At 45.2% G+C, this 23,761-nt stretch overlaps 1 protein-coding gene across 1 annotated transcript; it reads right to left on the reverse strand.

Annotated features, from left to right (window-relative positions):
* Window positions 1-12,739: 12,739 nt before the first annotated feature.
* Window positions 12,740-16,378, reverse strand: LOC129549194 (sperm-associated antigen 11B-like). The gene is made up of 3 exons (XM_055416242.2): window positions 16,324-16,378; window positions 15,189-15,335; window positions 12,740-12,873 (listed from the first exon to the last, which is right to left on the reverse strand). The coding sequence occupies exons 1-3, from the start codon at window positions 16,376-16,378 to the stop codon at window positions 12,740-12,742; spliced, it is 336 nt and encodes a 111-aa protein (XP_055272217.2).
* Window positions 16,379-23,761: the final 7,383 nt, after the last annotated feature.

The following is a 23,761-nucleotide window of genomic DNA, read 5'->3' on the forward strand; positions in this document are numbered from 1 at the left end:
GTCTACTGACTAAGGCTGTGGGCAGAAGTTACTGGATACTCTTTTCTGCCTAAAAATAGACAGGCTTCATCATATTCAGGACCTGACCAATAACTTGGTTTCAGTGGCAGAAGAACCACTGGGGTGATGGTTACTTAGCACCTGGTGCTGGGCCAGGTGATGGGGACAGAGACATGCAAAAACGTGGTCCCTGCCTTCTAGTAGCTTCTGACTGGCCAGCATCTACCACAGTTGGACACATGGACACACTCCCAGGTGCATAATAGCTACAAGACCACTTATAGGTGGTCTCCTGCCCCTGTTTAACCAATTTGCAGCAAACATGTTTGACCACAAGTCTTACCGAGAAAATGGATTTTGACGAGAGGTCAGGTGGCAGCCCCATACTTCTGGAGGTGAGTAAGGGCACAGGTGAGCAGGGTAGGCTCCCAGAAGAAGGGGGGCAGACATTCAGTTCAGAGATTCCAGTTCTAGAAAGATTAAGCAAAGGAAGTGGGTCCTAACAAAGGATACCCTTATTCACTGGCTTGTCTGTACTTTGTAAAAGCACCACTAAAACAGGGCTTAAGGGGAAGTTGCTTGGGAACTTTACCTCTCTGTGGCAACAAAAAGGTTCACAAAGCATTATGTAATTATAAAATAGATATTAAGACAGTGTCCATGTGTGATTCAATCAGTAAATAACAAATTTGCAACTCTTTTTTTTATGGTTCATTGCTCTGAACCTATGTCTGAAATCACCTGTCGTAAAAATTGCCAACCTAGAGGAGTGGGATGGGGTGGAAGGTAGGAGGGAGGTTCAAGAGGGAGGGGACATATGCATACCTATGGCTGACTCATGTTGATGTATTGCAGAAGCCAACACAATATTGTAAAGCAATTATCTGCTAATTAAAAATAACTGAAATTTTAAATGTATAAACAGATTGATTTAACCCTGAGAAAATAGACTTCCATAACATAACAATACATCCTAAAAGTTCAAGGATTCCAATGAATAATTACAATTCTAAATGGATCTCTCTATAAGAGATAAGGATTATTGTTCAATGAAAACATTAAAGTGCATATACCCAAATGTCTGGGTCATTTTTAAAAAAGTCACCTTCGTAAATGACACAATAAAAAGCATGCTTTATAATTTGTATTCATCCTCACTGTTTATACCGACCTGATGTAGAGAACATTTAAGGTAAAAGTGTATGATATATTTTTTCTAGCATGAAAGCCCAAATAGTTGTAAAATTATAGTTTGGAAACTGTTTTCTGTACAGTTGGAAATCTCATGAACCATGTTGGAAAATCAGCTCATTTGGGTGAGCAATAAATTAACAGTATCATGTTTTATCACCCACAGTTTCCCCTACACTTCAATCTATTTTCAAGTCAGTCACAGACTTGGAATGCAACCGCTAAGGAAGAATTGCATAAACAGTCTGGAGAATCAGGTGTGCCGTTCTTAAGGAAGCTAATGTAGAAAATGAAGTTCACTGAATGGTCTTATTAATCTGGTCATAGGTTCATTGGTTTCTATAATTACAGGGTTGAAAGAAACTAAAGTTCATTTTGTTCCAACACAGAAGATAATTATTCTGGTGTGTATTACACTTATAAATAGAAGAAAACAGTATAAGGAGAGATGAAAGATACATGAGTTTGAAACATTTGATAATAGGTAAATATTTTTATGCCATTATGAGATGGTTGGATGGCATAACTGACTCAATGAACATGAGTTTGAGCAAGCTCCAGGAGATGGTGAAGGACAGGGGAGCCTGGAGTGCTGCAGTCTATGGGGTCACGACTGAGAGACTAAAAAACAACATCAAACATTTTTATATATTAAAAAAACTTGATACAATTAAATAATAATTAGCCAAACAACCCAATTAAAAATTGGGCACAGGACTTAGACATTTCTCTAAAGAAGAAATACAAATGGCCAACAAGCACCTGAAAAGATGTTCAACATCATTAATCATTTGGGAAATGCAATCAAAACCTCAGAGAGACACCAATTCACTTGCCCTAGGATAGTCATTAAAAAAAAAAAAAGTAACAAAAATAGTATATTGGAAAGTTAGGAATCAGAACCTTCATACTTTGCTTATGGGAAAGTAAAATGGTGCAGCTATTGTAGAAAAAGTTTGATGGTTCCTCAATAAGTTTAGGAAATACTTATTTTTATTTTATGTATTTGAATAATATTTTATTTATTAAAACAAAACTTGTACATGAATGCTCTTAGCATCACTATTCACAATCACCAAAAAATGGAAATATACAAATGTCCATCAATGGATGAATGGAAAAATGAATTGCAATGTCTCCATATAAAGGGCCATGGATGGATCTAAAGATTGTCCTACTGAGTGAAGTAAGTCAGACAGCAAAAGCAAATATCATACAATATTGCTATATGTGGAATCTTAAAAAAACAGTACAAATAAGCTTATTTATAAAATAGAAATAGAATTACAGATATAGAAAACAACCTATTGGTTACTAAGGGGGAAAGGGGAGGAAGGGATAAGTTGGGAGATTGATTGACATATACACACTACTATATATAAAATAGACAACTAATACATTATTAATTAATAATTGTGTTGTTAAAATCACCCCATCTTAGAGAAAATAACTCACCTGAGGACACAAGGATGGTTACTTTTAGTCCCAGGAACCAGATCCTTGAACAGCCAAAAGGTATTTCTTCAACTAATGTGATGAGTTGTGGTGCTAAGTACATACACACACATGTACACACAAACCACTCTATCCCTCACCATATAAAATAGAATACAGTTCAATTCAGTTGAGGTCAGTCACTCAGTCGTGTCCAACTCCTTGCGACCCCATGGACCGCAGCACACCAGGCCTCCCTATCCATCACCAACTCCCAGAGTTTACCTAAACTCATGTCCATGGAGTCAGTGATGCCATCCAATAATCTTATCCTCTGTTGTCCCCTTTTCCTCCTGCCCTCAATCTTTCCCAGCATCAGAGTCTTTTCAAATGAGTCAGTTCTTCCCATCAGGTGGCCAAAGTATTGGAATTTCAGCTTCAACTTCAGTCCTTCCAATGAATATTCAGGACTGATCTCCTTTAGGATGAACTGGTTGGATCTCCTTGCAGTCCCAGGGACTCTCAAGAGTCTTCTCCAATATCACAGTTCAAAAGCATCATTTCTTTGGCGCTCAGCTTTCTTTATAGTCCAACTCTCACATCCATACATGACTACTGGAAAAACCATAGCCTTGACTAGACGGACCTTTGTTGACAAACTGATGTCTCTGTTTTTTAATATGCTGTCTAGGTTGGTCATAACGTTTTTTTCAATGACCAAGCGTCTTTTAATTTCATGGCTGCAGTCACCATCTGCAGTGATTTTGGAGCCCCAAAAAATAAAGTCTGTCACTGTTTCCATTGTTTCCCCATCTATTTGCCATGAAGTGATGGGGCCAGAAAACTAAGATTATGGCATTCGGTCCCATCACTTCATGGCAAATAGATGGGGAAACAGTGGAAACAGTAGCTGAATTTATTTTGGGGGGCTCCAAAATCACTGCAGATGGTGACTGCAGTCATGAAATTAAAAGACACCTACTTCTTGGAAGGAAAGTTATGATCAACCTAGACAGCATATTAAAAAGCAGAGACATCACTTTGTCAGCAAAGGTCTGTCTAGTCAAGGCTATGGTTTTTCTAGTAGCCATGTATGAATGTGAGAGTTGGACTATAAAGAAAGCTGAGCGCCAAAGAAATTATGCTTTTGAACTGTGGTGTTAGAGAAGACAAGAGTCCCTGGGACTGCAAGGAGATCCTACCAGTCCATCCTAAAGGAGATCAGTCCTGAATATTCATTGGAAGGACTGATGTTGAAGCTGAAACTCCAATACTTTGGCCACCTGATGGGAAGAACTGACTCATTTGAAAAGACCCTGATGCTGGGAAAGATTGAGGGCAGGAGGAGAAGGGGACAACAGAGGATGAGATGATTGGATGGCATCACCAACTCAATGGACATGAGTTTGAGTGAACTCTTGGAGTTGGTGATGAACAGGCAGGTCTGGCATGCTGTGGTTCATGGGGTCACAAAGACTCAGACACGACTGAGTGACTGAACTGAACTGAACTGATGGGGCCAGATGCCATGATCTTAGTTTTCTGAATGTTGAGTTTTAAGCCAACTTTTTCACTTTCCTCTTTCACTTTCATCAAGAGGCTCTTTAGTTCTTCACTCTCTGCCATAAGGGTGGTGTCATCTGCATATCTGAGGTTATTGATATTTCTCCCGGCAATCTTGATTCTAGCTTGTGCTTCATTCAGCCCAGCGTTCCTCATGATGTACTCTGCATAGAAGTTAAATGAGCAGGGTGACAATATACAGCCTTGATGTACTCCTTTCCTGATTTGGAAGCAGATAGACCTAACAGAAGCAGAAGATATTAAGAAGAGGTGGCAAGAATACACAGAAGAACTATACAAAAAAGATCTTAAAGACCCAGATAATCACAATGGTATATGATCACTCACCTAGAGTCAGACATCCTGGAATGTGAAGTCAAGTGGGCCTTAGGAAGCATCACTACAAACAAAGCTAGTGGAGGTGACGGAATTCCAGTTAAGCTATTTCAAATCCTAAAAGATGATGCTGTGAAAGTGCTGCACTCAATATGTCAGCAAATTTGGAAAACTCAGCAGTGGCCACAGGACTGGAAAAGTCAGTTTTCATTCCAAATAGAATGCGCTCTGATTTTATTTGTGAAATATAAAGTAAAACTCTTTCAATTCCAACTTTGTGTCTATAAGTGGCAATCTGTGATGCTTTTGGACCTGAAGACAAAGGACTTCTTGATAAAATTATGTAAAATTCCATAAAGAGAAAAGAATTCTTCATGGATTCATGTTTAGTCACATTATTTGTGGAATTCATTCTTTACGGAATGTTCAGTCACAACATATCCAAACAAAATGAAAAATATTTCACTAACCTTGCAAAATTGAGGATGTAGTATCACCAATGCAATAGTCTCTAAAATCTTAATCAATTTCAGGCCAGAGTCTCTATCTCTCTATCTATGGAATGAAACCTTGTGACTTTTAAATCCTTAAGAGGCTTAAAATTATGCAATTTTTGATTCTATCTCTAAAATTCATTAATATAATAAATTGTTTGCTGCTATTGTTTATTTGTTAACTTGTGTCCAACTTTTAGTGACCCCATTGGACTGTAGCCTTCAGGCTCCTCTTTCCATGAGATTTCCCAGGCAAGAATACCTGAGTGAGTTGCCATTTCCTTCTCCAGGAGAATATAATAAATAATAATAATTAAAAAATTGACCTATGATATAACTGCTATAAAAATTCCTATTTGACATACTATCATAATGAAAATGTACTTTGGACCCCAAAATGGTGCATATTTCCATGATATTTCTACAATTTTTTTTGGCCTTGTGGGAAACATGAAATAGCAGAATTTAAAAGTTAAATGATGAAGTTATTTTACAAATTAATCATAATACAGTTCTTTTGTGCGTTTTTATAATTAAAAATAGACTTTCATAAGCTTTAATCTCTTTAGCAATTTCATAATCTAGACAAGAGTAGTTATCACTATTCCAGTTTTAATAGTTAAGAATCAGAAGCATGGGGGGTATAAATTTACATATATTGTATAAACATAGGTTTTAGCATGGGGATCTTTTGGTTCCTGTGCAATATTCATTGCCTACATCCGTTCCGTTCCGTCGCTCAGTCGTGTCCAACTCTTTGCGACCCTGTGGACTGTAGCCTACCAGGCTTCTCCGTCCATGGGATTCTCCAGGCAAGAATACTGGAGTGGGTTACCTTTTCCTTCTCAGGGGATCTTCCCGACCCAGGGATCGAACCCGGGTCTCCCGCATTGGAGGCAGACGCTTTAACCTCTGAGCCACCAGGGAAGCCCCATTGCCTACATACCTGGTCATAATTTAAACTCTACCTTCCTAATGTGTTAATCATGTATTGTCACACTTTTGTTACCTTGTCACTTAACTAACAGACTCTTAACATCAGTAGCCCAGCATCTGGGAACTCCTTAGCAGGAGAAGCTTCATCATTAGTTGGTTGATATAAATATTCTATACACTGAGCTTCCCTGATGGCTCAGCAGGTAAAGAATCCGCCTGCAATGCAGGAGACACAGGAGATAATGCAGGTTTGATCCCAGGCCCAGGAAGATCCCCTGGAGGAGGGCATGGCAACCCACTCCAGTATTCTTGCCTGGAGAATCCCACGAACAGAGAAGCCTGGTGGGTTAGTATGGGTTCGCAAAAGAGTCAGAAATGACTGAAGTGACTGAGCATACATACAATATTCTATACATTAAGGATATGACTGTAATCACTAGAAGACCCTATAAAAGGACAAGCCCTTCCCTCTGTTCCATTCTTAGCAAGCTTAATCCAGTCCTCTATTACTTTAGAACCTGTAAGGAGAATTCCATTCTTTAAAAAAATAAGCATTAATTTGGCCATTGATTATGACCTTGGTTTCTGTATCTGAGTAAGGGAATCAATAAGAGTTTCCTCAAGGGATTATTTGGGGACTATAAATAAGGCGAGTAAAACTCCAGACACCATGTTGCAATAAGGCATATTTGGTAGATAATAGCCATCTGCTGGGGACAGCCCAATGAACTGGAGCTCTGCTGTAGCCTCCTGAAAGAACAGGCTGTTGCTCTTTTGACTGACAGCAAGGCACTGGAGCTTCCAGGTACCAAAACTCTGCAGCACAAGGAGGGAGTGTCTTTCCCCTTTTCACTGGTTGGCATTCCAGGTGGAAGAGGAAAGAGACACAGACATGAAAATTGTTAGAGACAGTGAGACACGAAAGTCGAAGAAGGCAAGTCAACCTACCTAAAGATTATGGCATTCCTGAGAAAGAAACAGAATTTTCAGAGAAGATATAATGTGAGCTGGAGGGAAGGAATTATTAATCAACACGTGTGACATTTCAGATGAATAAGCGCTAGAGATCCGCTATCCAACACCGTGCCTGCAGTCAACAATGATACATTATACTCTTAACATATATATGGTAGATATAATGCTAAGTGTTTTTGTCATAATAAAATTACTTTTTAAAAAGGAAAAAGTGCTAAAACACAATTTTAAAATAGTTTATAAAGTAGAAAATTAATGAAATAAGCCAGTTGATAAGACTTACCAATTTTCAGGTAAAGCCAATTCAATGAGAATTGCAGTTGCTGCTGCTGCTGCTGCTAAGTCACTTCAGTTGTGTCCGACTCTGTGTGACCCCACAGATGGAAGCCCACCAGGCTCCCCCGTCCCTGGGATTCTCCAGGCAAGAACACTGGAGTGGGTTGCCATTTCCTTCTCAATGTGTGAAAGTGAAAAGTGAAAGTGAAGTCACTCTGTCATGTCTGACCCTTAGCGACCCCACGGACTGCAGCCTACCAGGCGCCTCCATCCATGGGATCTTCCAGGCAATAGTACTGGAGTGGCTTGCCATTGCCTTCTCCGAATTGCAGTTACATATATCTTAATGAAATGTTGAAAGCATAAACAAAAAGAAATTAAAACCTACAAAAATCAGGAATCCTGTTAGAGAACAAAAGCAGACCTGCCTTATGCATCTCTCACACTATTCTAAACGCTAGATGAGGACCTGGCACCTTTGAGATTTAAAGAGGAAAATTGTGTTGCAAGGCTTTGGTTCCATAACTGATTCTCTCTTATGGGTTTAAAAAAAAAAAAAAGAAAGAAAATCATTCTAAAATATTCAAGGAATAAGAAAATATTAAATCCAAATGCTATTCTTGAAAATGTTATAAAATTCACCTTTTTTTTCTATACTACAGTGCCTGTTTTTTGTTTTTTTAAGAAAAGGAATCAGTTCAGTTCAGTTCAGTCGCTCAGTCGTGTCCGACTCTTTGCGACCCCATGAATCACAGCACACCAGGCCTCCCTGTCCATCACCAACTCCCGGAGCTCACTCAAACTCATGTCCATCGAGTCGGTGATGCCATCCAGCCATCTCATTCTCTGTCGTCCCCTTCTCCTCCCGCCCCCAATCCTTCCCAGCATCAGAGTCTTTTCCAGTGAGTCAACTCATCGCATGAGGTGGCCAAAGTATTAGATTTTACCAGATGTTATTTTCTACCTTTAGATTTGCCATTTTGAAACTCATTTTCAGTTCTTTCTGTTCTTGTAACAGAGGACAGAAAGCAGGACCTTCAATGTTAAAACTCTGTGGCTTTGCCATTCTTTTGGTTCAGGAAGTAACAGCTACTAGTGAAAAGCATTTAGTGGTTGGCTAAATTCATCTTTTCCCTCTCCAAGTCATGCTTAGGTTCATACTTATGTTTTCTCTGTCCAAACCGGCTTTTCACTTTTACTGAAGCATTTCTTACTCATCATATGTCTACTTCACCACACAGAGTGTTTCATAATCTCCTTTTTATCCCCGAAGAAATAAGCAGAATTTCCAGCCTTCAGTATCCCAATGGAATTATCTCACACTCCCATAAAAGCCATAGTGAGAGTCTTGATTATCTGTAATAAGAACAATTTCTCTGTTCATCAGAGGTTTCCATCAAGTCCTTGGTTCCCAGCTACATGAATTACGTAAACACAGCCCTTGCGTGCAGACTAAGTGAAATAATACACCGGGTGCCCACCACCTGACTTTGGCTGAGGGCAGTTGTTCTTCTTTGTGGCTAAGGATTCTTACCACAATATCCATTTGAAGTGACCTTCCCACTGACTTCCTCTCATCCTGGAGTCCATCTGGTGTGTCTTTCTTTTGTATTTATTCCTGCTGCTGTGCGCTGTTGTGCTCAGTCGTGTCCAACTCTTTGTGACCCCACGGACTGTAGCCCACCAGGCTCCTCTGTCCATGGGATTTCCCAGGCAAGGATACTGGAGTGGGCTGTCATTTCCTCCTTCCAGGCAATCTTCCAGACTCAGGAATCGAACCTGCATCTCCCACATTGGTAGGTAGATTCTTTACCACTAAGCCATCTGGGAACTTCAGTTAAAGAGTGATTGGTCAGCATAACCAGTCTCCTTTCCTCCAAGCCCTGGAAACTCCTTTGGGCTTTCTTTTCACCATCCTAACTCAATTCTTCAGTTACTTCCTTTAATCCCCCATTTTATACAAACCCCCTGTACAGCTTACCCGATCCTGGGTTAAGCCAGGGAGAAAGTTGGGGCGATTATTTACCGTTTTCTTAACATCTTACACCAAACTCTTGTCTCATTTGTCTTGCAGGTCTTTTTTCTCTTCCAGGCTCAACATGATTCTTCACAGGGGAGCACACCAAGCCCGTACAGTCACGTTTCCTTTGTCTCCCAAGGTTCTCAAATAACTGATGGAAGTAGGTCTCCAGAACAGCTGTCAGTTTCATGGTCTTCACCAACTGTGGTCATGCTACTAGCTTCCCAGGATGAATTACTCATTCACACAATCACAAGTCGTTGGGCTCAGGACATTTTTGCCCACTGTGCTCATCAAGAGTTACCCAGGGCATCAACACAGTCATCATCGGAATTGAGACTAGAATCCAAGTACCTGGCCTTCCCACAAGTGCTGCTTGTACTCACACACTCAGATCCATAGTCATTGGGACTCACAGAGTCACAAGCCTTCCAGCCCAGAAAGCCCCTGTTCAGGGCTTGTTGAGAAGCCTGTCCCAGTCAGTGCTGCCAGGAAACATCCTGAGAAAGGAATGTGTGTCGTCTTAGGTATAGCAAAGTTGTGTAAGGCAGAAAAGCCCACACCCACACCTTGAGACTTCTGGCTTAAATAAGCTGGGTCAGGGTCCTGTCATGTCACCTGATTGCCACGTCATCTAGGTTGGCTCAACAAACTCTGCTCTTAATTTGTCCTGCAATGAGGCAGACATGGTAACCACCCATTACAGCAGCCTTGGATGGACAGGTAGGAAGTAGCACCCAGCTTTCCTAGAGGAGCTGTCAGAACTCAGAGAAAGGAGGAAGCTGCTGGAAGAGAAACAACAACAGATCCTCTGAAGCCTTCTTGTTCTCCTGAAAGCTTCATCACAGTGCCCACTGAGGCATGTGTGCTCAGTCGTGTCTGATTCTTGGCAACTCCATGGGCTGTAGCCCTCCAGGCCCCTCTGTCCATGGGATTCTCCAAGCAAAAATACTGGAGTGGGTTGCCATTTCCTTCTTCAGGAAATCTTCCTGACCCAGGGATTGAACCCAGGTCTCCTACACTGTAGGTGGAGTCTTTACCTTCTGAGCTAGTAGGGAAGCCCATGCCCACTGGTGCACATAGATCTAACAGAGCCATTTCATCAGTCCCCTGGGGGATGCACCCCCTGCCCTGGCCGCTGGAGTCAGTCCCATCCCTGCTGTCCTCATCAGTAACATTGATGTGACTCATCTGACCCCAGGAAACCTCTCTGATCCATCAAGAAAGATGCTGTGTTAATGAACTGAATTTCTCTTCATTAGTGTTAAAGTCAGTGTGTTAATTGCTCAGTCATGTCTGACTCTCTTCATTAGGACAGACTAATTTTAATTTTTGTTTTTATTGTTAAAAGATTCCCTGGGTCTAGTAAGATCACTTCCTATGACACAAGAGATAAGGGCAAACCAGCTCAGAGCAGGCCGAACCTGCAGGGCCGTGGTGACCACCGCGTGTGTGGACAGGAAGGAGATTAGGTGTGGCCATTATTAGTCATAGGAAGACAAATGGGGGTGTGATTGACAGAGCCCGGCCACCCTGGCCCCGCCCCAGCAGACCCTGGGCTTCCTGATGACCGGGAAGCTCTGCGGGGTGGATGAGTCAGTGGGATCGGAGTGATCAAAGCCTTCTGGGGGACGGCTTCTCCGGGTGCAGTGGGCAGAGAGGACACAGTGTATGGCCAGTGGGCGAGGGGAGCAGACAGCAGGCAGTCAGGTGTGCTACAACTGGCTCTGCAAAAAGCTGTTGCCTAAAGGCTCTCTTCCCACCAGGAGTACAGCAGGTGTCTATAAGCCTGGCCAGGCCCGGGGCCCTGCACTCGGCTGGGTCCCTGAAAAGACAGACAAGGTGTCTAACAGAGCTGCTGGCTCAGAACTGACCCTGAGGAGCCAGGGGGCTCACTCCCTTGTCTTCAGGCAGAAATGCAAAATCCTCTCTGGATAACATGCTTTACTGTTTCATAATCTCAATCCCCAGGAAGTCCTTCCTTACGTTAAATTTATGACTTTCTTGAGGCCATTTTAAGTCTACTATAGATTGGCTCTGCCTAGGCTTGAAGTAGTCTTTGTTTATACACACATGCTTATTTATCCTTAGGCACATCAATTCTGTCTTTTTAAATGTAAAATTGAAGAGTACTTCAATAACTTGACAGAGTCCTTTTTTAAGATAAAATCACTTAAAATAACCAATAATCTTAACATTGGAAATGGAAATATTTTTGTTTGCTTTTGGACATATTTTTCACAATTAATTTTACATCAAATATACAAAAACTGTATCCTGTTGGCATTATGATGCACAAATAATGCCATTTGTCCAGTGATTTCATCCTTTTCTATGGCTAACTTTGACTCTTATTTCTTGTCTCCTCTCTCTTGGAATACATTAAGTTCCTCCAGGTCCCAGTTGGATATGGTGAATGCTGCAGGCTTCAAATCCAACATTCCCTAGACCCATCTAGCCAGCCCCTTGCTCCTCCTGCTCTTCTCATTCCTGATGTTGCTGATCCCCAGGACTTTTTCCCTTCCTTCCTTCTCCTCCGTCGCCAAAGGTGTAAGCCCAGTCTGCAGAATGTTCCCTCTTCAGAGCACTGTCTCCACCGCAGTCACTGACCTTGGCCTCCACTGTCAGGAGCATCTCTTCCTTTCCAGCCTCTGGTCTCCCACATTTCCAGTCCAGGCCCAATTCTTTTGTTGGAATGAATATTCCAACACTCAAGTATGATTATGTTCATACTCGGGAGCACCCGCGAACCTTCTCTTGTCTAGCCGTCCCAAGTCTTTAGTATAACGTTTGTTCTTTCCTTGACAATGTCACACACTCTTCCTGCACCCTCCTCGTGTGATACTTGTAATCAGTCCCTCTCTTCTACAGTTATGCTGTGCTTTTCCACACTTTCTTAGCAAATCACTCTTTCAAGATTCCGCAATTTCCTACCAACTGCACCCTTTGCCTGAGAATCTCTGCTTCTCTTTCACTTAACTAACTCCTAATCATACTCCAAAATCCTGCTCAAATTTTCTCAGGAATCCTTTCTTAATTCTTTTTGTATTTATCTTCCCCACATGCTGAATAATGCACATTTTAGAATAAGTAGCATCCTATTGTTTTTGTTTATTGAGATATCTTTCTCCCCACATAGTCCTACTTCCAATTCATTACATTTCCCAGTGCCTAGGAACCAAAGGAGGTACCCAAAGATATGTTTGAAATAAAAGGACAAATGATTTGAATGTTTTCCTGGGAGAGTTTATTACATCCACATCTACCATTAAAAACTGTGTTGATCTGGAAAATATTGTATATCTCAAGCTAGCCGTTTTCTCTAAGATCACATCAAAAGATCACATGTGGCAGTTTTCATCTTTTCCTTTGCTGCAGTGAAAGTTTAGACTGGCGCCACCGACAAAGCCCCAGTTCCTCTCTGCTCAGCCTTTCAGCTCTTGTCCAAAACACCTGCATTAGGATGGATGCCCCAGGAGGCAGCAGACAGAGTTTTGGCTTCCATGTCAACATCTCAGTTCAAAGGTAAGCAGCAGGCCTCTTTTTTTTTAGAGCAATAGCCTAACTGGAATTCCATGTAATTACAAAATGTTTGACATTTGCCACCTTCTTTCATGCACCTGACAACTTTGAATCCTGGTTCTGTATCTGCATAAAGAAACAGTCAACGTTAGCATCTTAAGACCATCTCAAGAACCAAACACTAGTTGTCTTTACCCAAAGGCGTATGGTGGAGGACGGCAAGGGATAGGAAACAGACTTCTTTTGTATACAATCTACCATCAAACTCAGATCCTTGATTCTGGCTTAAAAGTCACCTTCACTCTCCCTGAAAAATGAACTTTCAATTCAGAGGCAACTGGCAAGAGAAATGGTGAGGGATGCTTTGGGACACAAAGGTTGTACTTTAAATAATCTAGAAGTTGTGTAGAGGGACAAAGAAGGACTTGCTGAGGCCAAGTGTGAAGTGCCATGGCCTCATGAGACGTGTCCTAAGTGCAGGGGTCCCTGAGGAAAGTGGGCGGAGCCACCCTGTGAGGGGGATGACACACCTGGGCCCGGCAAGCAGGGGTGGCAGAGGGTAAAACTGCGAAGAGTTTAAAAGATGTGCTTTCTCCCCACCGCTGTGAGAGAGTGCCTGGATCTGATTCTTTAAACATGAGTCAAGTTACCGGAGTAACTGTATTGATATCTCACTCTGTACTTCAAGTACTGAAATTGGTAAACACATTTTTCTCTTAAATAATATATTATGGTGCAATGATGAAAGAAAAGGCTGGGAGACTTCCCTGGTGGTACAGTGGTTAAGAATCCAACTTGGCAATGCAGGGACATAAGTTTGATCCCTGGTCTGGGAACTAAGATCCCACCTGCCTCTGAGCAACTAAGCCTCCTGCATGCTGTGGCTGAGACCTGACCCAGCCAAAGAAATACATAAATTTAAAAAAAGAGAAAAAGTTGATGAACACAACGAAAGCAGAGGCACAATATCAGAGACTTAGAAGTAAGTGGGGAAGGTTTCGGATGGACACCATGCCCAGGGTGCTCTGTTTATCAGAGGCACTGCCGCTGATGTGAGATTTGATCATTGAGATTAGAAGAGGTGTTACCCTCTTCCTATCCTAATTTCTGTCATCAATAAGCCTTACAATTATTTGATTAGATCAATGAATCAATTGATCAATCAAATTATTTTCTTATCACTTCATTTTCAGAACAATAGTTTTTTTTTTTTTTTAACCTATAAAAACCTGAATGTAGGGAATTCCCTGGCAGTCCAGTGGTTAGGATTCAGTATTTTCATTGCCAAGGCCCTAGGTTTGATCCCAGCTTGGGGCATTAAGATCCTGCAAGCCATGCAACACAGCCAGCCCCCACCCTGCAAAAAAAACAAAGAAAAGAAGGAACCCTGATACTATCACCACAATCGAAGATATAAACATATTCATCACCTCCAAAAATTTCCCTGTGTCCCTTTGTTTTCGTTTTGTTTTTGTTTCTCTTGTGGTGAGAACATAAGATCTACTCTCTTAACAATTATTTAAATGCACAGCCTGCACCATTAGCTATAGGCTCTATGATACACAGCACACCTCCAGCATCACTGAAACTTTAGTCCTAATGAACAACAGTTCCACTGACTTCTCTACCTGCTTCCTCTGGGAACCCCAGAGACGATGCTATTGTCTACTCCTCTGTCTTTGATTGTTTTCAATACCCCGTAAGGTTCATGGTTTCGAGTTCAAAACTGTAAAATCAACTCCAGGTATATAGCTCTGCTTCTTCCAAGAGAGAGAGTTATCTCCTCAAATCTATTATTCATTGAGTTAAACCCCAACTCAATCCAAAGATTGTTTGCATTATGGCTTCAATGGCAGATGACCCCAGAATTGTCTCAACGCTGCTGAGAGATGTCATGTTTAGGGTGCCCTGTGCCAAAGCTGCGCAACAGGCATTGTTAGGGATCCCTCTCTTTGGGGGATCAAACACTCTCTATGATGTTCACTCTGTGGCTTTGTCTAGTGTTCAGATCTACTCAGAATAATCCTGTCTTAGGGGAGCTACTGTATCCCTCCAAGTGCTCCAGTCTCAGGATGACACAGGTCGCTGGCTTTCAGGTTATTCTGGAGTAGGCGTTTGTACTGTCTGATTGTCCTCTCCAGGTCCTTCCAGTGGGAGACAGAAGTGACACACACCTGTCACCCAACAGAGGAGCTCATTCTCACTGCACCCACATCCAGTCCAGACCCCTATTCAATCTGCATCTCTAGTCACCAAAATGAATTCTAAAACATTCAGAAAACTAGTGCGCTGAAGGGAAACAAGAGAAGATAATATTGCAGGCTCTGGAGGAAGAAGTTCGGAATCCACACGACTTTTCTGCTGCCGCCACAGTCACCTCCCATCCATTCTTCCTCTGAAGGCCCTGCCCGTGGACGGTCCCATCCCAGGCTGTCACTTACCGGGGAAGGGGGGTGTGCGAGGCACGAGGTAGCGCTTTACTTGGTGGTGAAGTGGGTAAGACCTCTTTGTTCCCCATCCCGGGGATTCTTCTTGCTTCCTGGGACCCTCGGGGTCCTGGTGCTTAGCACGTATGACTCTGGAAAGTCCTGTTTCAGGGTAAACACACAGCAGAGAATGTTCACAGACCCAGGAGAGTGAGGGGCTTATACTCCAAGTGAAGAGTGGAAGTGAGAGGGGCGGGGGATCATCCATCAATGGTCATGCAGGAAGGACACGTCCCAGGCCTGCTGTCCAGCTTAGGTGACAACACGACCTGTGCGCTTCCGAATTTGCTAGGTGGGAAGAGCTCATGTTAAGTGTTGTAACCACAGGAAAACGACAGCACAGAGAGTAACACAGAAGCTCTGGGAGGCACAGAGGTGTCCATCCCGTGGGCCCTGGGGACAGGGCCACGGGTGTTTGCACACGTCCAAACTCATCACGTTCTGCCCAGTAAGTAGGTGCAGCGCCCTGTGTGAGGACCGTACCTCTTATAAACGTGCAGAAACAGAAAGGGGAGGATGGATGGAGTGGGCCGGAAGAGCGGCAAACGTGACCTGTGTGTGTGAGAGGCAGAGACAGAGATGAGAGATGTCTGAAATGGGAAGTGGCGGAGCCTGAGTCCCCGTGGAAGTCCAGCTGAGCAGCCGCCAGGCTGTCACCAAGGTAGTCGTAGGGACCCCCTGAATGTCAAGGTCCTTCCTGACACACACTGTCCTTCTCTGCCAGGGAAGGAGGTGCGAAAAGGATGAGAAAGCACAGTCAGCACTGGGAGCCTCTCTGCCAGGAAGCTGCACCACCAGCACCTTCAGAGTGGCATTGACAGGACTCCCCTGGAGGTCCAGTGGTTAAGGCTCTGCTTTCCAACGCAGCGGGTATGGGTTTGATCCCTGGTCTGGGAACTAAGATCCCACAAGCTTCGGGGTGCACCAAAAAAAAGTGTTGTTCACAAACTCAGGCAGACACCTGCAAAGCAACCTGCCAGGAGATGGGCTCCCAGAGCTGAGCTGCTCCAGGTCCAGGGGGCTCCTACCCTGGAAATGACCACTGCAGAGAGACCCTGGCCCTCAGGCCCAGGGCCCATTTCTGACTTACCTGGAAAGAGCAGAACCACAAGGAGAAGAGTGGATGGAGCGAGGAATTGTTTCATGTCGCCGAGGGGGCTGCGGCTGGGACATCCAGGGCTGGCTGAGGGTGGGTGGGCAGCAGGGAGGGCTTCCTTTATAGCCGGGCTGGGGGGTGCCGGCTGGGAGGGGCTGCAGCCGCAGTAACTTCCTACTCAGAAAAGCACACAGGTAGATAGATGCATTATTTTCCCACTGCTAGCGGAACAAACATTGAGCCATTTTTCTCAGGAAGTAAATAATATGCCTGAATGCCTTGGGTAGGTCTGGTGAATAAGATATGTCAGGGGAAGAGAGGAGGAGGAGGAAGAGGAGAGAGGCAAGAAAAACGGCATTAAAGGAAAATCACCGGTTTCAAGTGCTGATGGCTAAGGCACTGCTGTTCGTTAAAATGACATAAATAAAGCTGTCACAGTATTGATATCTTGTCCTCAGAATGTACCTTCAAAAATGATGCAAGTTTTACAGTATATGGGCAACTTATTTCTACACATTTGCTTTGCCTATAAGAAAACAACTCTGACTGAAGCAGATCAGCATCATTTGAACTCTGGTTGGCTTTTAAACTGTGTTAAGGAGTTAGCACTGAATTTTCCAAGTATGGTAAGAGCCCTCTGGTCACATTAAAAAAAAATGTCCTTTTCCCTGAGTTATATATTTCAAAGTATTTTCCAACGATGTGATAGAACATGGTGAGTGTTTTTGGAAACAACCAAGGAAGGGGAGCTTATTGAAGAAGAAACAAGACTGAGCCCGTGTTGATGCGGCGTGACACTAACAGGAAGGGTCACTTTTCGTATTGGGGAGAAAGGGCACAATCAGCCTCACAGCTCATAGGTAGCCTTGAGTACCTCTATTCAGTTCAGTTCAGTCGCTCAGTCGTGTCCGACTCTTTGAGACCCCGTGAATCGCAGCAGGCCAGGCCTCCCTGTCCATCACCTACTCCCGGAGTTTACCCAAACTCTTGTCCAGCGAGTCGGTGATGCCATTCAGCCATCTCATCCTCTGTAGTCCTCTATTGAAGTGAAGTGAAATGAAATCGCTCAGTCCTATCAGATTCTTTGCGACCCCATGGACTGTAGCCTACCAGGCTCCTCCGTCCTTGGGACTTTCCAGGCAAGAGTGCTAGAGTAGGTTGCCATTTCCTCCTCCAGGGGATCTTCCCAACTCAGGGATTGAACCCATGTCTCCTGCGTTGCAGGCAGACGCTTTACCATCTGAGCCAAGGGAAGCCCTCTATTCAATTCAGTTCAGTTCAGTCGCTCATTCGTGTCCGACTCTTTGTTCTCATTTTAGGGACACGACTGAGCGACTGAACTAAACTGAACTGAACTGACATTCATTAGCAGATCACTGTTTCCCTGGGTGTTTGCAAAGTAGTGATATTTTGTGTCACCGCTCCTTCATTTATTAGCTGGACTACTCACTGAAGTACAGTTTGGGCAGGAAACCCAGGTCCAGGGTTTTATCACACCGCTCACTTTTCAGGCTAAAGAGCCCCGGAGCGTCCACCTAGCCGGGGGGCGGAATCGCTCTCTGCTGCCATCTGCCGGATGGAACCCTCCACACACATCCACTGAGGTCAACCCTTCTCACAGAGCATCTCTGCTTTGTCTCCCTGGAGGTCTGTGTTTGGAATTGCAGTGTATGCCAGACAAATTGCACTAAGTATTGATTTATTCCATTTTAATTAATAAAAGACACGGACAACTATTGAGCAGAACTGCTGATCAGAAAAGAAACCCAACGTTACAAGATCAATCAGTATGATGCGGCAAAAGAACAGAATGATGTTCACTTAGGCTGGTGGCGGATTGGACCTGCTTCTGGTTCATCTTTTGAAGCACCGAGACATTCATGTCACCTGCACTGCCGCCCTCCGCCGTCAGGCAGAGGCCCTGAGCTCACTGCGTCTCCGGCCTCGGCTCTGCACGCGTGAGCGCCCTCGGCCGGCCCTCACTCAACCGGACGGCTGGGTCCGCCGGGGACGGTCCAGCGGGAAGGCCCGGAGAAGGGAGGCGCAGAGGTCTGGCTGGCGGCCATTTCTAGGAGCCCAGCTCCCCTCGGCTTTCTGTCCTGCGGCGGATTCCGTGAGGTGACATTCCGCTTTTTCAAACAGCACGGATAGGTGTTGGGGCATTTTCCAATTCGGAACTCTTGTCTCTTGCAGTTCCTCCGGCAGCGAGCAGTCCCGTGGCCGCATATCCTGCCTGCGTCAAGGTCACTTCCCACTAAATAACAGAACAAGGCAGTGTGTGATTATCTGGACTCGAGGACCGAGGGGCACGGCTCTGGCAGCAGCTTCGGCGCGGAGCGGAAGCTGACTGGAGGGCGCGGGTTTGGCGGCACAGACACAAGATGGCGGCCTCCCCAGGTCCCCTCCCTCCACCGCCGTCGCTGACGGAGCTCGCCATCCGATTTGCTTCCGGCATGGCTTTATTTATTTATTTATTTTTTAAGTTAATTGGTTCATGTCACACTTCTTTCTAAAATCCCTGCAAAAGTTTCCTGTTAATTTTTTTTTAATTAAAACCAGCCAAGCCTCTTAGCTTGGCCCACAGAGCTGGCTGCTCAGAGCCTGGGCCTTCTCTTCAGACTCCCGCTGTTGCCCAGCGGCCCCCGCTTCCCCACATCCAGAGCCCCCTGGACTCCGCCGGCTCCTGCACACCAGCCCCTGTCTGCCTCAGGGCCCCCTCACCCACACCCTTCCCTCTGCCTGGAACACTTTTCTCCTCTTCCCACAAGTAACCTCTCCGAACCTTCCGCTCTCCACCTCAGTGTCAATGGCAGGGAACCCTGCCCGGTCCTCCTCGTGTGGCTCAGTGCCCCGGATCTGTTGTCTTCCTGATGTAATTTATTATTACTATTATTATTCTTTCAGAACCTGTATCCCAAATTGTAGTGTGTGTGTATGTGTGTTTTAAGTAATTTGGTCTTCTCAGTTGGATTCCAGGTTCCCTGAGTGGGAGGAGGATGCTGTGCTCACGACTGCACACCCAGCACAGGTACACACGTGTGCTTCATAGCGACCTGCTGGGCACATTCCTGGAGAGACTGGACCGGAGAGAGAAGAGAGCATAGGACTGGGAAGAAGGAGGTGGAATCCTGGTCCTGTGGCCCTCAACCGAGAGCAGAAGCGGCAGAGGCGGTTTCCTCACTCAGTGTGTGCTCTCACTGACAAGCTGGTCGCATCTCACAGCGGAGCCAGGAGAGCCCTGGAAGCACAGGTGACGATTGGGAAGGTGGATGGTGGATTGAAAGAGCCTCCCTGCAGAACTGCTTAAGGCAGCTCTACAGCCAGGTGCTTCCTGCCTTGGCAGGAACCAGATGAATGCATTTCAGGGTAGACCAAGTGATAGTAGGTCTTTCTTATATAACTGATCATCCTCCTATGTACCCACTTTCCTGCTTCATGGGCATTTCAAGGGGCTGCAGGTTTGTAAGAGCCAGAGTCACTGAGAGGAGCAGCAGCAGAGATGTGGACGGCTGGTCATGGCAGTCTGGACTCCATTCCCCCACTCTCCCCCAACGTCGCCCACCTCCTGGGGCCTTTCTCAGGCTCAGACTCTAGTGGTCACCCTGCCCCAGCCCTCAGCCAAACTCAGGCAATGGTGACAAGCTCTACGTGAACATCCCCTAGTCCTGGAGGGACCCCAGAGCCAGGTTTCTGTCGCAACAGGTTCTTCGTCTTGTGATCACAGGTCGAAGGGAAGCTGGTTTTTGATAAATTACCACCATACTTTGACAGGCCTAGAATATGCTGATAGCAGGACTTCAAAGAGATGTCCATGGGAAACAGCCCAGAAAGAACAAGGAAGGAAGAGTTAAGCTAAACATGAATCCTCCAGGATAAAGAAATAACCCACGTGAATTACTGCAGGAACTCACTCTAGATGGGGACGAGGTTGGGTACCCTTTGGAGCTTTGGAAATCCACCAAGTGGTTTGGAAAGGATCAGGGAGTTTCTCCAAGCCAAACAATCGGTGTCATCCCAGCACAGCTGGACTTAAGGCTTGGAGGACCTGACTTGCCCTCACTGTGCTATAGAGCATTTGGCTCAGCCTTTAGGAGGTGGGAGTTAAGAGTCCCTGCCTAAGCTAACGGTTTGCCTCTGGGTACACTGATTACCACAGAGATCAGGAGATTGCCGACATCTCTGTGTAACTTAGAAACTTCCTCAACAATGTCCAGAGGCACCTGCTATTTGTGTTATCCATACGTTTCTGTTATGCCTACCGAAATCACAGCATTTCTCTTCATCCTAACCCTCAGACTTGATATGCAAATTTTAGGAGTGTGAGTGGGGTCCCTTTCTGTGCAGATCAAAGGTTTTCAGGAGCAGATGGGGGCCATCGATGGGAAGGGGAGAGGCAGGCATCTCTTTCCACAAAATCCCAAGTGAGTAATTGCAACTGTCCTGTAATGCAATCAGGATGGTTAGTGAATCCCCCAGTGACATCTAAAGTCCCTGCGTTTCTGAGTCATGAAGTTGGCTGCCGAAAGATGTACACCAGCCCAGCCTTTCACTGCAGATTACTCCTGGTCTCAATCAGGGCTGAGATTAAAGATTGATGGAAGAAGGTTGCAGCCCCTGCAGGATGTTTATTCTTAGTCAAGCTTTTTCTTCACCCCTGTCCTCTGCAGTTCCCTGGGTTTCTAGCTGAGAGTCTTTTTTTTACTTGGAGAACCTTGGGAGAGCAGAAGAAAAGTGGTTAAGTGCAGGATAAGGATCCTCATGGTCCCTTGGTCGCTGGAGAAACACAGAATTGAGTCCGCAGGAGTCACCACAGGGCAGGAGAGAAGCAGCTCTGTTTACGGCAGAGCGATGCTGTAGGCTGCCCACACTTATCAAAAACAGCATTTATTGGGACTTCCTTGGTGATCTAGTCATTAAAACTCTATGCTTTCAATGCAGGAGATGCAGGTCTGATCCCTGGTCCAGGAACTAAGATCTCACATGCAGTGCAACATGGCCAGAAGAATTTTAAAAAGCAGCATTTACTGGTGAGCACTCAGGCAGCATGAAGGCAGGTGCTGGGGACAACCCGAGTGGCCTGGAGACAGTGCTCAGGATGGGGGATGGGGTGGGGAAAGACCCTCGATGAGGAGTTGTTTGTGCCTTCACTTGTTTCCCCATCTGAAATAAGAATTGGATCTAGATGATCTCTAAGATATTCTTTGATTCGGATAAAAGGACTTGGCAGTTCTGTTTCAGTTCAACTGGCATTAAATTGCCCCAGGTAAATTGCAGCCTGGGGCTTCTTGTTGACATTATAGCAGAGGCAAATGGGGACGCAGTCTGTCATTCCCAGGACCACTCTGAAACAAACATACAGAGATCGATAAGCACATAATGTGAAAGAGAAGGATGGTGTGAAGGCGGGAGAGAACTCAGCACATTCCAGGGGCAGAAGACCTGTGGGATGAGGACAGTGGGCATCTCCAATGAGCAGGTGAAAGGGATCAGTAGAGAAAGATGCTGACGCAGCACGTGCCTGCGGAGGCTAAAGGAGGGGTGGCAGGACTGGGCAGGGAGAGTCTGCGACCCTGTTTTGGGCCTGACCTCCGTGGAGGCGAGGTGGGGGCGGGTAGGAAGAGCCTGGGACTGCAACGCAGCAGACAAAATGGAGCATCCATGGGTGTAATCCATGGACTCTGCCTGACCGTCAACAGCTTGCATGCATGCATGCATGCTAAGTCACTTCAGTCGCATCTGACTCTATGCGACCCCATGGACAGCAGCCCACCAGGCTCTTCTGTCCACTAAATTCTCTAGGCAAGAATGCTAGAGCGGGTTGCCATTTCCTTCTCCAGTCAACAGCTTAGGCCTAGTGATCTTTGATGATGAGCCTCAGGGAAAAGGCAGCCTAAGCGAGAGTCTGACAAGCAGGAGAGGTGGAAAGTCCTGAATGCCCCAGGCCAGGATCCAACACCCTCCTCCTGGGTTTTAACTCCAGGAAACCCACCAAGTTATCCCAGTGGAAAACCAAAAACACACCCCCACTGACTCTGGCAGGAAGAAAGGAAGAGTAATTGTGTGAAATATGTCCAGCGAATTCTCTACAAAAGTTCACTCCCTGGGGAGAGCATCACTAGAGCCACAACCCATCCTGAAGAAGGGGCTTGCCCCCGACCCTTGCCCCACCAGCCTTCCTGCCTCACCTCATTGGGGGGGTGGGGGGGATAGGCTGAGAAATACTTGTGAAGGTGGCCCAGCAGAGACACAGGGCAGCAGAGGACTGGGCTTTAATTGTAAGATTATAAACTGCTTCCCTTCCCCATATCCACGGGGCTCCAGTGTCGGAACAACAGGTCACAGATGCAAAAGCTGCTATACAAACTATTTTAAAAGGACTTGTGTGAGTGGAGTGAGTCAGACAGGGAAGGAGAAACATCATATGACATCCCTTATATGCAGAATCTAAAAAGACATGATACAAGTGAACTTATGTACAAAAGAGAAACAGACTCACAGACTTAGAGAATGAACTTATGGTTGCCAGGGGAAGTTTGCCATGGACATGCACACACTGCTCCATTTAAAGCGGATAACAAAAAAGGACCTGTATAGAACAGGGAATTCTGCTTGACGTCATGTGGCAGCTTGGATGGGAGGGGAGATGGGAAAGAATGGATACCTGTATGGGCTTCCCAGGTGGCTCAGTGGTAAAGAATCTGTCTACCAATGCAGGAGACATGGGTTCGATTCCTGGGTTAGGAAGATCCTTTGAAGGAGGACATGGCAACTCATTCCAGTATTCTTGCCTGGAATATCCCATGGACAGAGGAGCCTGGAGGGCTACAGTCCACGGGGTTGAAAAGATGTTTGGCTGAATCCCTTCGCTGTTCACTTGAAACTATCACAGCATTGTTAATCAACTATGAGTGCTAAGTTGCTTCAGTTATGTCTGACTCTTTGCAACCCTATGGTCTGTAGCCCGCCAGGCTTCTCTCTCCATGGGATTCTCCAGGCAAGAATACTGGAGTGGGTTGCCATGCCCTTCTCCAGGGGATCTTCCTGACCCAGGGATCCAACCCGGGTCTCCTACATTGCAGGCAGATTCTTTACCACTGAGCCACCAGGGAAGCTCTTTCACTGGAGTGGGTTGCCATGCCCTTCTCCAATCAGCTATATTGCAGTACAAAATAAAAAGTTAAATAAAACATAAATAAAAAGGAGTTGTTTCCAGGGAACCCCAAAATACCAGGGAAGACAAAAACAAGGATGTCAGAGGAACTGAAGCTTCTGACACCTGCAGCTGCAATAAAGAGTAAACTCAGCCCAACTCCCAGTCAGATTAACATAAAACCTCACACAAGTTCTCATAGTCTGAGATAAATGTCCTAGGGTACAACTGCTGCATTCTTTGGGTGCTAGAAGTGTAAGTTTTTAAAGAGGATACCAAATT

This window comes from Moschus berezovskii, chromosome 26, assembly GCF_049115385.1.
Source record: "Moschus berezovskii isolate FMDL1 chromosome 26, NW_MosBer_1.0, whole genome shotgun sequence".
NCBI classification, from domain to species: Eukaryota; Metazoa; Chordata; class Mammalia; order Artiodactyla; family Moschidae; genus Moschus; species Moschus berezovskii.

Coding starts and splice junctions, on each gene's coding strand:
- LOC129549194 (XM_055416242.2), bottom strand. CDS start 16,378: ATGAAACAATTCCTCGCTCCATCCACTCTTCTCCTTGTGGTTCTGCTC. Junction 15,336..16,323: donor TGTGGTTCTGCTCTTTCCAG/GTAAGTCAGAAA, acceptor ACCCTGAAACAG/GACTTTCCAGAGTCATACGT. Junction 12,874..15,188: donor TCGCACACCCCCCTTCCCCG/GTAAGTGACAGC, acceptor TTCTTTATGCAG/ATACAGAACCAGGATTCAAA.